Source organism: Chrysemys picta, chromosome 1 (genome assembly GCF_011386835.1).
Source record: "Chrysemys picta bellii isolate R12L10 chromosome 1, ASM1138683v2, whole genome shotgun sequence".
In the NCBI taxonomy this organism is placed as follows: Eukaryota; Metazoa; Chordata; order Testudines; family Emydidae; genus Chrysemys; species Chrysemys picta.
The window spans coordinates 132597645-132614151 of NC_088791.1; the positions used below are offsets into that span (position 1 = coordinate 132597645).

A 16507-nucleotide genomic window follows, 5' to 3' on the forward strand; every position below is an offset into this window, starting at 1 on the left:
AGCGGGGAATCTGCTTACGATGAAACTTGAGGAGATTTTACCAGCGTTTTTCCTCCCTGCTCCAGTCCAGCCTCTGCTCCAAGAGAAAAAGGAGCCAGTTCAACTTGGGCACCACATAGTAGTTTTAATGTTTAATGTTTAGTTGTTTTTGCCAGGAAAATACAGACTTTCCATTTTCTCCTTGGAGAGCCCTGCTGCTTTTAAATACATAGATCCCAGTTTAATTTCTCACTGGGATGGACTTCTCGGAAGTAAATATAGGGAAGGGGTGTCTTCTAGTTGTGAGCATGGGTCTCTGAAAGCCAGGAACCCTTTGCTCAATTCCTGGCTATTCCATTGGCTCATGGTGTGACCTGGGACAAATCATTTAACCTGTCTGTGCTTCAGTTTATCCATCTGTAATATGGGAATGATAGTCCTTAAAGGAGTTACTGGAGACATAACCCGCTCATTCCTGATTTTCTGCACGAGTGAAGGGGGAATGATTTGACTCAGCAGCTTGACTTCTGTTCCTCTCACAGGCTTGTTTGTGGCACGCAGCTTCTTTCTACTGCTTGCTGGCCGAGACAGCTGCAGCTTCCATCTTGGCCAGCCAGTAAAGCTGCAGCTGCTCAAAGCGTGCTGGCTGGACAGCCACCATGCAGGCTGTCTGTTTTCCTGATGGTTTGTTGTTTGCTCCTCCAGCTCCTATCCCACTCATCTCTCCTCAGCTGTCACTACATGCTCTTACCCATCTATTGACTCCTCCCCCCGCCCACACACACACTGAAACCTTTTGATACATGTACTTCTGGTAAGGACTTGTGACACTGGTCCTGGGATCTATCCCCCACTGGTGACCATACATACGGGCCCATGGCCTGTTACATTTTGATTACAATTCCAGACTAGCCCTGATCATGAACATTCAGGTCCAGGTTTGGGCCTGGATTTCAGTCCTCTTCCACATCTCTCACACTCTAACCTTAGAGATGGCTGGATGTAAGGTTCTGGTTTGAGCCCACCTCCAGTGATTGTGCAGAGTGGCTTAAATGGGATGTCTACGGGGCTTCCAGAAATGCACAATTCAGCACGTTCACAGGCAGATGTGGCATCTGAATGAAACGCCTCAGTTCGCATGAGGGTCTTTGGACAGTCCCAGCCCTTTTCAATTAGCTCTGTGAGTAACCCGGGATAAGAATGCAAATGAAATCTTGTCAAGAGTGGATCTAATGTGTGTTTTTGTTTTTTTGCCATTGCCTGAACTATCCAGTGGGGAAGCTACTTGATGGTGATAGCTGTGTTGACAGCTCTGAGTGCTCCTGCACACATTCTGGCATGCGCTATCCTCCTGGCTCCTCCATCTCCCAGGACTGCAACTCATGGTAAATACAATGATGCGGTGCAATTGCTCTGATCCAGGCTGCTCTAGATAAGTACTGCTCTTCCGTTTTGTGTGCTCCCCCCCTTTCTTTTAATTGGCAAATGCCCCAGTTTAAGATTTGGAAGAGCCAACCTCTTCCCAGAAGCAAGCTGTTCACAAAGACTCAATCAACTCCATTTTCACAGCGACATTTGATCTAGTAGAATTGTGTAGGGGTCAGAGTCTTTCATGCAGTGGAAAAATATTTGTTTCCTGAATAACATAAACTTGCAGACTCCCAGTCCCAGCTAGTTTTGGACAGTGGAGTTTTGTTTTGACTTACTACATTTATTTAACTTCCCTTAAACCTGGTTCAAAATTTCCTTTGAGAAGGGCCAAATTCATGCCCCCTGCCTCTTGCAAAGCCGTCATGTTGCCCCTCTCCAGCTTTGTAGCCTTAGATTCAATGTGCAACCTTCTTCTTTCACATCTACCCTGAATGCCATCCTGAAGGGGCAGGGGGTTGTTACCCAAGCAGAGGGAAGAGAGTGAGCAATGTAGCCTGAACTCTGTGTGTGTAAGGAGTTAGGGGAGCATTGGGCAGATGTTTCCAGTCAAACAAAAGAGGGAACCTGATCTACGGCCCATCCAGAGCCACAGTGCAATAAAGCAGGAGGCTCTGTGTATCACCACAGTCAGCAAGAAGGAGCTCAGCCCCCCCATGCCCGTGTATCAATGACGCATGAGCCGTGACCACCACACTAGCACCTCAACCTCTCCCAGATGGGATGGAGTCCCACAACCCTAGGGCCTTCTGCAGCTCTGGGTTTGACAGCATCGTCCAAATCACCCTGCCCTTGGAAGACTAGTCCAGTTTAATAGACTTCATCCTTAGAAAATGCTTCCTGCTATTCAGCCTAAATATTCCTTTGCTGAATGTTGTACCATTAGCCTCGCTTGTATCACCCTAAGTAATTCAGCTCGCTCCCGAGGGTGTACAAGGAACGGGCTAACTGATCAAATGAGAGCCAGCCGATCCCAATTCATTTTCTTATAAAAAGTTGTGGGGCTTGCAGGTGTTGTTCCATATAGACCCAAGCGTGATAGCAACAGCCACTGGTGTGCATTGACTATGCCTTATATTACTACTGCCTCCAGGAGTTGATACTGAATCCATTCTCCCATCCACAGACCTGGAAAGAAATATTATTTCTCTCTCTTCCTCTCACACACAAGAAGGGTTATTCATCGTTAAGACTGTACATGCCAGGGTTTCAGAGGAAACCCTCTGAGGATTTTTTTTAAACCATTCGGATTTAGAAGAACACACGTTACAGCTAAAATAAACAGAGGGCTTGTGGGAAAAAAAAGGAGAAAGAGTTCTGTACTTTTATAATCATGCTGATTCACAGATTCTAGGCCAGAAGGGACCACTGTGATCATCTCGCCTGACCTTCTGTATAACACAAGACGTAGAACTTCCCCAAAATGATTCCTTTTAGAAAAACACTATTACAGTTCAATACTATAGTGTTTCCCATGGGGCTAGCTGGAAGGAGTGTGTGTATGGAAGATGCATATGTTAAGCTGTATTAGGGCATGGGGGAGCATGACTGGTTTGATTTTTCTGAAAGGGGAGCTCAGCTTTCAACTGTTTTGGGACATGCCACAGTGGATGTGAAATCATGCACCCTAACTTTTCAACAATATATTTCCTAGTATTTGTCGACGTGGCATCTGGATCTGCAGCAATGAGGAGTGCCCAGGTAAGCTGACCCTTGTGCTTATAGCTCCCCAAAACTATGTAAGCCTTGCCTAGGTCAGTCCCACGCATGGATGAGCGCACAGACAGGGGAGTTGTCTTTGTCCTTTTTCGAGCTCTGGCTGCAAGTCAGCACCAAGATCATATTTCAAGAGTCCAGGAGTCCACAAGATAAATCAGGCTGTGCAGACGGGCTTGTGTGTGGCAATGTAAATACCTGTTGAGGGAAAAAAGCACAAGTTCTCTTTCCATTGCTTTTCTTGCCATGTTGTAAAAGAGCTGTAGGTTCAGAGTAGAAGCTTTCAGGTAAAGGAAAACTGTTCTGCTAACTTGAGTATCTACAATTTTCTAAGGGTTTATCTACATATGGACAAGAAAATTAATCTGAATTAACTAACAGTATGAATTTAAAGTGGATTAGTTAAATCAAGCCCCCTGTGTGGGCACTCTTATTCAGAATTAAATTGACTTTAATTCAATTTAGCTTGATTCACTTTGAAAGTCAATCAAGCTAAACTGAATTAAGGCCACTTTATTTCTGAATAATGGTATGTCTACACTGCAATTAGACTCTGCATGGGGCTTGGGCTAAGGGGCTCTTTAATTGTAATGTAGACATTCAGGCTCAGGCTGCAGCCCGAGCTCTGGGACCCTCCCCCCTCGCAGAGTTCTACAGCCCGGGCTCCAGCCTGAGTCCAAATGTCTACACCACAATTATACAGCCCCTTTGCCCGAGCCCCACAAGTCCAAGTTCGGTGGCATGGGCCAGCCGTGGGTGTCTAATTGCAGTGTAGATACCCTAAGAGTGTCCACACAAAGGTTTAATGGAGGGGAGGGATAGCTCTGTGGTTTGAGCATTGGCCTGCTAAACCCAGGGTTGTGAGATCAATCCTTGAGGAGCCACTTAGGGATCTGGGGCAAAATCAGTACTTGGTCCTGCTAGTGAAGGCAGGGGGCTGGACTTGATGACCTTTCAAGGTCCCTTCCAGTTCTAGGAGATAGGATATCTCCATTGTTTTATTTTATTTTATTTTATTTTATTTTATTTTATTTTATTTTATTATTTATAATTTTAATGCAGTTTAACTAATCCACTTTGAGAGATAATTTGGATTAATTTTTCTGAATGTCCCCATGTAGACAAGCCCTAACTAATGGCCTGATTTAGCAAATATTCTGATGGGACTACTTACAATAGTAAGCCCTACATGTCATAGAAGCAAACTGGACCATGCATGGTACTCTGTTCAGTAGTGTTTGGAGGCTTGGGTCATAAGTGATGTGTTCTGTTCAAGGAGCTAGAGCCATGGCTGGGGAGAGGCAAGTAGGCCACCTGTGTTCCATTAATGGTGACACAGGGGAGTAACAGGCCACCAGTCTTTTTTCCCCTCCTTCCTAAACTCACCTAGAACAACCTGTTTGCAATGGATAGCTGACACTTACATCCTGGGTACTCATCCATCCTGGAGGGTGCGCAGGGCGGAGGAGATGATGGAGTGTCACACCTCCTGTCATAAGACAGCTCCAGAAAAGTCCCCGTTCCCCGCTTCACTCCATAAGCCCATTCCCCTGAATCTGAAATGCATATTTGCTGCTCTGGGCCCTTCTTCAGTTCCAGCACTGCAGTCAGCAGAGAAAGAGGAAGCCTGCACTGGCCTGATGCAGCCCCCAGCACGAGTGTGTGTAGGGGGATAGCCACAGGCAGCTGTGACCTACCTAGTGCTGAGATGTGAGAGAGGAGGAGAACTAAGAGAAGGGGGACTCAGGGGACGTGGGAGATCAGAAAATGGGGAAAACATGTAGCTCTCTGACGCAAAGACAGAGGTGAGAGCAAGAGAGGATCAAAGTGGGAGAATTACACGTGGACATTGAAAAGCCTCTCATTGGACTCTCAGCTGCCTTGCCCCACCCTTCCCGAAAATATCCCCTGCTTCAAATGGAAATAGCAGTTGCTCCAAAATTTCAGAGAAAAGCACAATTTGAGAGGTGTGGAATCACTGAAAATGGAAGGGAGACATATTTTATGAGAAATTCCGTGCAGGCCTGCCACACACAGGTCCAATCCAGCCCTATGCTTGTCTAGTTCATTGGTGAGTTCTCCAAGTGCAGCACAACTGTGCAAAGTAACTGCTTAAAAAACGGAAAAAGGCCCATGAGGTTCCAAGTTTATTGTGTCTCATGACTCTAGATCAAATGCAATCAATTCACAAGTGAAAAACACTACTGCTTTTAAGTGCAAATTCAGCTTGGGGTGTAAACCCCAAACCGTGATCTTTATGGCTCATTCTTTGTCATCAGTAAGAAATATTACGTGGGCCAAAATCTGTTTGTGATTGCAGCCCCTTTGTCTTTATTGGGATTACTGAGGTGAATCGATACGTGTGGAGCAAAGGCCTGCAGTTAGAATATAGTTTAAAATTCTGCTGCTGCACAGGAGGGAATAGAATCCAGCTCCCTCTCTTTGAGCTGAATTGGCTCTGCCAGGTGAACAGGAATAAAAAATAGCTTGCTTTGGTCCCTTCAGCAAGCTGATCTAACTCATTAGTCAACTAATTAAGGCTGAAGGGTAGATAAGTTGTAGTAATGTCTATGTGGTCCCTTACTTATGTATGTTCAGACTGTACATATTGTGAAGGTAGCCCTCTGGATCACCCTTGATATTGGCTTGTCATTTTAGGCCCAGAGCCTGCAATTTGTTCTGTGCAGGCAGATCCCTGCATGGCCCATACAGAGAAATTCTGGCCTTACTACATCATGTTCGCTGGAGCCCCACCCCCTCCTATTTCACTTTATTTGTGCAGATGTTAGACGTTTTGGGGGCCTCCTGGTGTTTGGGGGCCTGGTACGAATATCCCCCTTCTCCTCTCTCCCCTGTCAGCCCTACTCCCATTGACTTCACTGGGGCTCCATGCAGGTGTTGGGGCTTGACTGCATGAAATAACTTGATTAGATTGTAAGCTCTTTGGTGCAGAGCACATGTCTTTCCTATTTGTTTGGGCAGTGCCTAAAATTATGAGGTCTCAGGTCCAGTTGCGGCCGCTGGGCCCTACCACCACAGAAATAATAAGAACAACCTTCTGCATACACACTGGGGGCAGATATGTTAAAAAGTCCTATATTTCAGTAGTTCCTTTTCACAGTAGGAGGGACTGCATGCTGGAATTCAGTTTTATTCTGTAAGAGCTGTGGTTTTAGGTTAAACTGTGAATTATTTCTGGTTTAATGATAATTAAATAAACTAAATGTAAGAGGAAATACCACCAGAAGTTCTGCCTCTGTAAGAAACACTTAACTATATCTCAGTCTGATTGTCTTTCAGCTAGGGTTACCATACGTCCGGTTTTTCCCGGACATGTCCGGCTTTTTGGCAATCAAACCCCCATCCGGAGGGAATTGCCAAAAAGCCGAACATGTCCGGGAAAATGCCGGCCAGGCACTTCCCCTCCCGCGGCTGCTCTGCTCCTCCCCTGACTCTTCGGCTCTGTTTAAGAGCCGAGCTGCCCGAGCGCTATGGGCTTCAGGCAGCCCCCTTGCCTCCGGACCCCAGCCGCCGGCCGGGCACTTCCCCTCCCGGGCTCCGGCGGCGCAGGGTCCGGAGGCACGGGGGCTGCCCGAAGCCGGTAGCGCTCGGGCAGCCCAGCTCTTAAACAGAGCCGAAGAGTCAGGGGAGGAGCAGAGCCTCCGGCCATGGCAACTCTGCTCCTCCCCTGACACTTCGGCTCTGTTTAAGAGCTGAGCGCTACGGGCTTTGGGCAGCCCCCATACCTCCGGACCCTGCGCCGCCGGAGCCCGGGAGGGGAAGTGCCCAGCCGGGGGTGCAGGGTCCGGAGGCATAGGGGCTGCCCGAAGCCCGAGCGCTACCGGCTTCACGGTTTGCCGGGCAGCCTCCAGACCCTGTGCCCCCGGCTGGGCGCTTCCCCTCCCGGGCTCCAGCTGCACTGGGGAAGCGCCAGCCGGGGGCGCAGGGTCTGGGGGCTGCCCGGCAAACCGTGAAGCCGGTAGCGCTCGCGCAGCCCTTTTCGCGTGGCTGGGAGGAGGGGGTGGAGTTGGGGCGGGGAAGGGGGTGGGAAATGGGCGGGGCCAGGGCCCCGTGGAGGGTCCTCTTTTTTTATTTGTTCAATATGGTAACCCTATTTCAGCTCTTTATCCCTTTTGAGCATAGGTGTTGGGGGTGCTGCCATACCCCCAGGTTGAAGAAGTAGTAACAACTCAATTATATGGCTACTACCTTTAGCACCTCCACTATAAAAACATTTCCAGCACCCCTGCCTTCGTGATTCATAAAATCAAAGTATTTTTTACCTAAATGCTTGAATAAGTCCCAGGAAACCCAGCAAAGGAACTAACCCTTTTTTTCCTGTTCTGTATTAAATAAAGCTATTGTGATACAGGCATTCAGCTACTGGAGCCATGACAAGACCACATTATAATGTTCTAGAGACACAAAGACAGTGTTCTCAACCTGCTAAGACCCAAGGGTGTAACAAAATTCCAGAGTGAGGCACCACCACAAAAGAACATCAGAGCAGGGGTTGAGGAACAAGAAGTGTTCCATTTTTAACTTGTAAAGGGCTCAGTTCTACAACGTAGGCCTCATCTACACAGTTCTAAAAAGTGATTTAGTTCAATTGCTGCATTTGGACCTCTAGGGGCAGCATGGCCTAGTAGATACAGCACTGGATTGGAATTTGGGAGACCTGGGTTAAAATCCTGGCTCTGCCACTGGCTTGTTGGAGTGACCTTGGGCAAGTCACTTCACCCCCTTGTGCCTCAATTTCCTCATCTATAAAATAGGGGTGATGATGTTTATCTCCTACATAAAGCATTTTGAGTGCTATTGGTGAGAAATGCTATATGAGAGCTAGCTATTATTAGTTTATCAGATTAAACCTGAGTAGCTGGCATCTGTAAATTTACAGAAAAAACTAAATTTTTCACACCCCTGAGCAATACAGATAAGCCGACTTAATTTTCTAGTGTAGATGAAGCCTAAGAGTGTTCACACAGGCTTTTGCATGGTTTAAGTACGCTGATTAGGTAAACTGGTGCAACTCCATGTATGAACCTGGCCTGAGTAACACTTGAGTAACCACAGTGAAGTCCCTGGTTCTGCTCTCATAAGTACATATTACTGGGTAAATTTCACCCCCATGCAGAGAGCCAGAGCAAGGCTTGTGCCCCACTTAAAGTCCTATTTAAGAGTCATTTTGAAGGGTTCTCTGTGCAAGGGTGAATTTCAACCTGTGTGAGGAAACCTCGCAGTATGGTCTTTCTAACTTTGTCTGGAGTCCTCATTTCTAATGGCAATAACTTCCAGGAATAATCAGGGCTGGTATACACTGGCGGGGGGATCAATCTAAGATACGCAACTTCGGCTACGCGAATAGCGTAGCTGAAGTCGAAGTATCTAAGATCGAATTACCTGGGGTCCACGTGGCACGGGATCAACGGCTGCAGCTCCCCCGTCGACTGCGCTACCGCCGCTCGCTCTGGTGGAGTTCCGGAGTCGACGGTGAGCGCGTTCGGGGATTGATATGTCGCGTCTTAACGAGACGCGATATATTGATCCCGGATAAATCGATTGCTACCCGCCGATACGGTGGGTAGTGAAGACGTACCCTCAGTGGGATGAGCCATGCGGCCACCACTATCCAGCCTTTAGGAGCTGTGAGCCTGGCAGGGCCTGCTCTGCTCCTCCCGCCTCTGTCTGTCTCACAAAAAGCAGGAATTTGTTCAATGATCTGACTGTTTTCCCTTGGTATTTTTCAGGAGAATGCTCTGTCACTGGCCAATCCCATTTCAAAAGTTTTGACAACAAGCATTTCACCTTCAGCGGGATTTGTCAATACTTATTTGCCAAAGACTGTGAAGAGAATTCCTTTTCTGTCATCATAGAGACAGTCCAGGTAACAGCACCTTATGTGTGTGTGTGTGGGGGGAGGGTTGCGGGGGGTGAGGGGTTTGTGTGAGTTGATGACTAGAGCTTCCTGTGCACATAAATAGCATTTTTCTATAAAATTAGCTAGAATCTCTCTTCTGAATTAACATATGTTTTGCCTCTTCTTGCTGCCACTCCTTTAACCCCGGGCTGTAAATTCACATTCACAGTGGGACTGCATTGTGTCTCTGGAGTTTTGCCTAGTTAGCATATAAATACAAGAGACAGAGGAGGGTGTGCCTCATACACTGAACTGTTTGTGCTGCTCGCTGGGTAATTGCCCTGGGCAGAAGCTATGGGACATGTAGTAGCATTGTTACCTTAATAGTATCTGGAGTTTTTTCTCACAGGGATGCATTGGCTAATAAGTTGCATTACTTCCTAGTATGTCAGCCCCTCTCAACTTGTTTCCTGCATCCTCTGCCACAGAGAGAATGGCAAGGACCCAGTTGCAGGGCAGGAAGGGGAGATAGCCAGAGAGAAATGGGAAGGGTGCCAGAGCATATTGGGACAGGCAGGACACCAGTAGAGTTTCCTCAGGGAGTTTTGCGGAAGGGACAGTAAAATGGGTATGGGAGTAAGTGAGAGAACTGAGGGAGTGGGAAGGAGGGCGGGGAAGGTAAGGGAGTTTGCAAAGGGAGGAGTGAGGGCATAATATTGAGGGAGGGCAGAGAGGTAGGATAGAGAGAAAGGGCCGCAGCGGTGGGAGTGCAGAGGTTTGGGAAGGAGAGAGGAAGGCACCAGGGCAAGTTGAGGGAGGGAGGGAGGCAGGCAGCAGAAGCAGCATGAAGAGCACAGTGACAGGGCAGAGACGGGGAAACTTTTCCAAGGCAGCAGGGACAGGTTAGGGGTGGTTAAGAGGCCCCAGAGAGAAGGTGTGCAGAAAGCTCACTTGCTTTAGGGAAATGGGTTTTGCCCATCCCCACCCACAACTCCCTTCAGCACCAGTGACTATTACGTTTGTGCCTATTACGTAACAGATCTGAGATCAGAGCTGTGCCTGTGGAACTGGCATAACTGGTTTCCACTGAAACTGTTCTTTTGAAACTGATGAGGGAAGACGGGACCTAGTGAGTCACCATTCCCTGTCTGCAGAATGTTCCACCCACAGCTTCGTAACTAGTGACATCAGCGCCCAAAATGTTGAAAGTGAGAGCTGCGCGCCTCTAGTTCCCCATTTGAACAGACTTGTGACATGTCTCATCATCACACCAGACAGAGCATTAAAGAGGAGATGCTCTCTCATCACACAGTGCAGCCTGTGTTCCAGGGGGCCTGCTGTCATGGCCCCATAGCTCCTTTTCCAGGGCCCTGAGAACAGACACTGCCTTAGAGTAGCCTGATCTATAGATTGTGTATTAATTACACTGAGTACATAAGAATTTCCAGTTACCCCTCTGTGGTTTGACAGCTTCTTGTCTCAAGATCAGGCCCAGTATTATTAAAATTACTGTTCGATTGGGAACCCTGGTGTGCACAGTTGCAACACTCACACTTTAGGAACTTTCTATGTTTGTAACAGTTCTATTAATGCATGCAGCAAAGTCAGAGACACTCTAACCCAGCAAGGTAGCTAGAAGTAATACAGAATGTGCATCTCACATCCCTTGCAGAACAACATGAAATGTTATCCATTATCTTCCTCATCACTATCACCTTCCTCATCATCACCAGTGGCCACCATACTGTAACCTCTCTCTCCTCCTGCACACAGGCTGGGCTACAACTTTTATAACATATTAAGCTGATGTCCCTATGCCTTATGTATATTCACTAGGGATTTCTCCTTTCTTATTTGTATTCTCTCTCCCTACTAATGTTCAGGTGCCTTTCTCCTATAGGTTAGGATAGTAATGATCTCATCTTATTATCATATATGTCAATTTGTTGCAATGGCACCCTTATGACCAGATATCTGCAGTTGTTCCTATCCTAAAATATCGAAGAGCCAGTGTTGGCTCATATTCCTGTGGTTTCCTGGTGTCATTATTTACAAACTTCCCCCTTAAACACTCTACTCCCAATTCCCCAAAACTTAGGGGTAACCATTGGGCTATTTATCTGTGCCAACGTTCATAGGCCGCATGCCTTATGCTAACTTCCGTAGCCAGTGTCTTACAGGATACAGGCCTGTAGTTTCCTTGCATTACTGCTAAATAAAATAAATACTAAAGCCAGCTCCATGGGCGACAGATGTGACACTAAAATTACAGCCACAGGAGGGCTTCTGGCCCAGCATGCTGGAGGAGCTGAGTCATTGACAAAGTGAAATCCTAACAGTCATAGGAAATGTTGGCTTCTTCTTAGTGTGCCGATGATCTTGATGCAGTGTGCACCCGCTCGGCCTCTGTCCGAATCCAGGACATGGAGAACAGCATCATCAAAATGAAGCATGGGGGCGTTATCTCTCTGAATGGGCAGGATGTACAGATTCCTTTGACACAAGGTATGTTTGTGGCCTGTAACAATTCAGACCACACATTACTATCTACATTGCACACTGAGCCCAGGCTTTACTTCAGGTTTGAGCCAAGCCCCCTTCTGTCCACACAGAATCAGTTTGCCCCAGTCAGCAAGCACTGAGGACCCAATCCTAGGATGCTGCTGGGGTGGGTCAGAGACACTGGGACTCGGGTCCAGGCCCTGTCATTTTTACTGTGGACGCAGGCCAAGAAAGGTCTGCGTAGCACAGTATGGACATGTCAGCACAGCTGTGAGACCAGCATACAGCAATTCTAAACCTGGGTTTACAATGCAGTGTAGACACTCAAGCATGGGCTTGGAAACACTGAGTCCATAAGGCTGGGATCCATAGACCCAGGTTTAGTGTGCAGTATAGACATACCCAAAGGTGTCTCCCTTCTCAACTTTATCAGGCAGGCTTTAGCCTAGCTCAAAGAGTGTTTCCTATTCCCAACTCTGAGTCACATTTTATACAGTTACCGCAAAAAGAACAGGAGTACTTGTGGCACCTTAGAGACTAACAAATTTATTAGAGCATAAGCTTTCACGGACTACAGACCACTTCTTCGGATGCATATAGAGTGGAACATATATTGAGGAGATATATATACACACATACAGAGAGCATAAACAGGTGGGAATTGTCTTACCAACTCTGAGAGGCCAATTAAGTAAGAGAAAAAAACTTTTGAAGTGATAATCAAGATAGCCCAGTACAGACAGTTTGATAAGAAGTGTGAGAAAGATTCAATGTTTGTAATGGCTCAGCCATTCCCAGTCCTTATTCAATCCTGAGTTGATTGTATCTAGTTTGCATATCAATTCCAGCTCAGCAGTCTCTCGTTGGAGTCTGTTTTTGAAGTTTTTCTGTTGTAAGATAGCCACCCGCAGGTCTGTCATTGAATGACCAGACAGGTTAAAGTGTTCTCCCACTGGTTTTTGAATATTATGATTCCTGATGTCAGATTTGTGTCCATTAATTCTTTTGCGTAGAGACTGTCCGGTTTGGCCAATGTACATGGCAGAGGGGCATTGCTGGCACATGAGTTGGTAAGACAACTCCCACCTGTTCATGCTCTCTGTATGTGTGTATATATATCTCCTCAATATATGTTCCACTCTACATGCATCCGAAGAAGTGGGCTGTAGTCCATGAAAGCTTATGCTCTAATAAATTTGTTAGTCTCTAAGGTGCCACAAGTACTCCTGTTCTTTTTGCGGATACAGACTAACACGGCTGCTACTCTGAAACCTATACAGTTACCGTCACCTTTTATTGAATTTGCATCTTGCCGGGTTCTCCTGGACATGTGCCCAGGACCCCAGTTGGTGTAAATTGGCCCTGCTCAATTGAAGCTGGTGGGGTTATGCTGCTGTTGACTATTTGAGGATCTAGACTACGACATTCAAAACCAATGTCAAGTATCCATTTTATCCACCCCAAAACTTGACATTTTAGAAGAGGACTGCAGTGATTTCACTAATAACTCTGGATAATGCTCATATGTGTTTCTTTTGGGGCCTGTGAGGCCCAGATCATGCTAAGGAGAAGTGCAGAGATGCATCAGACCAGGGGATACAATACCTGTGGAATGTCAAAGTGATGCACAGCAACCAGGGGACCATGGTTGGTGTGTCCCACTTTGTCATTGTGCAGTCTCCACCTCCCCTGCGATGTGGTGCCAACTCCATCAGCCTGTATCATGGGAGCGGGTGATATTCTACGCCTGGCCCATCTCTGCACCTTTCGGGGAGCCTAGGACCAGTAAGCAGCTGTGCTACACTAGCACTGTCTTTGTGCCCCCGTTGGTACTGGGGTGAATCAAATGGTACAAATCCATATGTCTATACTAGGGGTTTGAATCATTTCCACTACATTTGTGCAAAGAAAATAGTGTAGACAAACTTTAAGTGTATCTGCTTAGATCCATCTCAGGGGCTGATGGGTGATGAGGACATTGTATCCTGCTTGCTGATGACAGAATGCATCCTTTCTTGTCTGAAACTTGTCCGATGTGTTTTTGAGGTGCCCTCCGTATCCAGCGCATTATGATGTCTTCAGTTCGCCTCACCTATGGGGAAGATTTACAGATTGACTGGGATGGTCGTGGTAAACTTCTGGTGAAGGTAGTTTTTTCTCCTCTCACCCCACCCAAACATACACAAAGACTTTCTTGTCTGATGTGAGAAATTGCTTGTGTTGCATGCTTCCATTCTCTCTCTCAGCCTTCAGAGCAATATACTGATCCCTTTGTTTTCTAGAAACAAACATTTGCATCGCAGAAACAGCTTGGGGTTTTTTTCTCTCTTTCTTTTCTGTGCACTAACAGTAGCCATTAACCGTGAATAGCTTTGCTTTCATTACAACAGACCCCTATGGGCCAGATTTTGATTTCATTTACTCTTGTCTATCCCCACTGAAGTCAATAGGATTGCATAGGTGAAAATAAGAGATGAATTTGGCCCATAGGATACAATCATTCATATGTTCAAGGGAAAAAGATAATTTAATTGCACGGGATATACAACATGCTGCGCGTACTAAGAATAATATTTATGGTCATTCCAGGTCAATGTAAAGAGAGAAATTTGTATTGTGGAGCAAAGGGTAACTGAGTGTCAATAATAGCTTTCTGTGTCCAACAAAAAATAAGGCTAATCAGTAATCCTATAATAAATCCTTTTATATTCCCAGCAAAGCCGCTTTTATAGTTTGTACTAGATTGATTGATTGAATTTCTCAAGATTCTGCTTCATAAGCACAATGGTGAAGTGTGATTGATAAAGGTAATAGTGTTGATGTAATATACTTAGACATCTTTAAGATGTTTGACTCGATGCCACATGACATATGGATTAAGAAACTAGGATGATACAAGTTCAACATGGCACACATTAAATGGATCAAAATGAGCTAACAGATAGGTCTCAACATGTAATTGTAAATAGGGAATCATCAATGAGGTGCTTGTGTTTCTAGTGGGGTCCTGCGAGGATCTGTTGTTGGCCCTACGCTATTTAAAGTTTTTATCAGTGGCCAAGAAGAAAACATGAAATTAGATAAACTTTGCAGATGATACAAAGATTGGAGGAGTGGTAAATAACGAAGAGGGCAGGCTATTCACTGATAAAAAGTGATCTGGATTGCTTGTTAAGATGGGTGCAAGCAAACAGTATGCATTTAAAAATGTCTAAATATAAATGTATGCAACCAGGACAAAGAATATAGGCCAGACCTACAGGATTGGAGACTCTATCCTGGAAGCAGTGACTCTGAAAAAAGATTTGGGTATTGTGGTGTATAATCTGCTGAACGTGAGCTCCCACTATGAGATGCTGAGGCTAAAAAGGGCTAATGTGATGCTTGTATACATAAATGGGAATCTTCAGTAGGAATAGGGAGGTTATATTACCTCTGTATTTGAAACTGGTGTGACTGCTATTAGAATACTGTGTCCTGTTCTGGTGTCCACAGTTCAAGAAGGATGTTGATAAATTGGAGAGGTTCAGCAAAGAGCCACAAGAATGAATCAAGGACTGGAAAACATGCCTCATAATGAGAGACTCTATTTAGCTCATCAAAGAGAAGGTTAAGGGGTGACTTGATTACAGTCTATAAGTACCTAGATGGGGAACAAATATTTAATAATGGACTCATCAGTCTAGCGAACAAACATATAACAAGATGGTAGGAGTTGAAACTAGACAAATCCAGACTTCAAATAAGGTGCATATTTTTTACAATGAGAGTAATTAACCATTGGCACAATTTAGCAAGGGCTGTGGTGGATTCTCCGTCACTGGAAATTTTAAAATCAAGATTGGATGTTTTTCTAAAAGATATGCTCTAGTTCAAACAAGAATGAATTCAGGGAAATTCTATGGCCTGTGTTATACTGGAGGTCAGACTAGATGATCACAGTGGTCTTTTCTGGCTTTATAATCTATTTATGTATGAAGAGTACACACTTGGACAGTATATTGTGCTTATTCTAAGGTAGACCCCTGTGTGGGACTATTCTTTAATCCCACTCCTCCCCGATCTTGCTATTATGGCAGCGGGTCCTGCAAGACCCATGGGATCTCAGTCCCGCTGCAGGGCTCTACACTAGTGCCCCACGGGGCTCTAATTCTAAGGGCCAAAAATATGGCCACCTTTCCCTGGAGATTAAGATGGGGAGAGAGCCCAGGGAACCCCATCATACCACCCTGTACGCACATGCAGGAGGCTGTCCTTGTGTAATTGTTACATCTTGACGACCGCTGGTGGAGGCTAGTCAGTGCTGACCACAGCTCTTCAATCCTCCCGGGGATATGATGAGGCAGAACGGGGGTGCGGGTGTTTCTGTGGCACTGCTCCCCTGCACATTGGCCTTCAGCTGCCCACTGGAGGTGAGCCGGCTACAAGGGTAGAACAGATGTACTGACTGCAGGTCCTAACCATGCTTCCCTGCACCACCGTTATGGGCCTGATGATTGCACATCCTTTTCTTGCATTGGTGAGCACTTACTCATGTGAGCAGGTCCATTGTTGTCAACGGGAATAATTGTGTGAATAAGAGCTCACCAGTGTAAGAGCTCCATAACTGAACCCTTTATCTGCTCTTGCACTATGCTCATGCTGTGAATCTATACTCTTGCTCTGGCTATATTCTTTTTCCTTGCCTTCCACTCTACCCAGTATGGTTCTGTCTCAGAACCATCATGAAGCTCATATCATAAAACTAGCACAGAGTTGTACCCATCTTTGCTATCACGAATTCTGGATAAATGTTGCATAGTAGCACAAAAAAGTGGGCTTAATATTCTAGTTCAAGGTAAAAGTTCATCACAGCTTCAGCAATTGAAAAAACACTGTAACAGGAGGGAAAGCTCTGGAAGGGTTTAAGAATATGGATTCAGCAATTTGTGTTTTGGTCTAGTCTAGATGTATAATACCAAAATACCTAGTGTTTGTTTTAGGGTTGAGGATAATTCAGTTCAATCCATTGGCACCTCTCAG

The 16507-nt window shown here is 45.9% G+C and overlaps 1 protein-coding gene across 2 annotated transcripts in view; it reads left to right on the forward strand.

The window, feature by feature from the left end:
* Window positions 1-16507, forward strand: part of VWF (von Willebrand factor) — a 247614-nt gene that overhangs the window by 46993 nt on the left and 184114 nt on the right. For both annotated transcript variants that reach the window (XM_008165463.4, XM_065570815.1), the window contains exons 9-13: window positions 1253-1364; window positions 3062-3108; window positions 8874-9010; window positions 11350-11488; window positions 13532-13632. In XM_008165463.4, the coding sequence (XP_008163685.2) occupies window positions 1253-1364; window positions 3062-3108; window positions 8874-9010; window positions 11350-11488; window positions 13532-13632 (536 nt within the window). The remainder of the gene's footprint in view (window positions 1-1252; window positions 1365-3061; window positions 3109-8873; window positions 9011-11349; window positions 11489-13531; window positions 13633-16507) is intronic.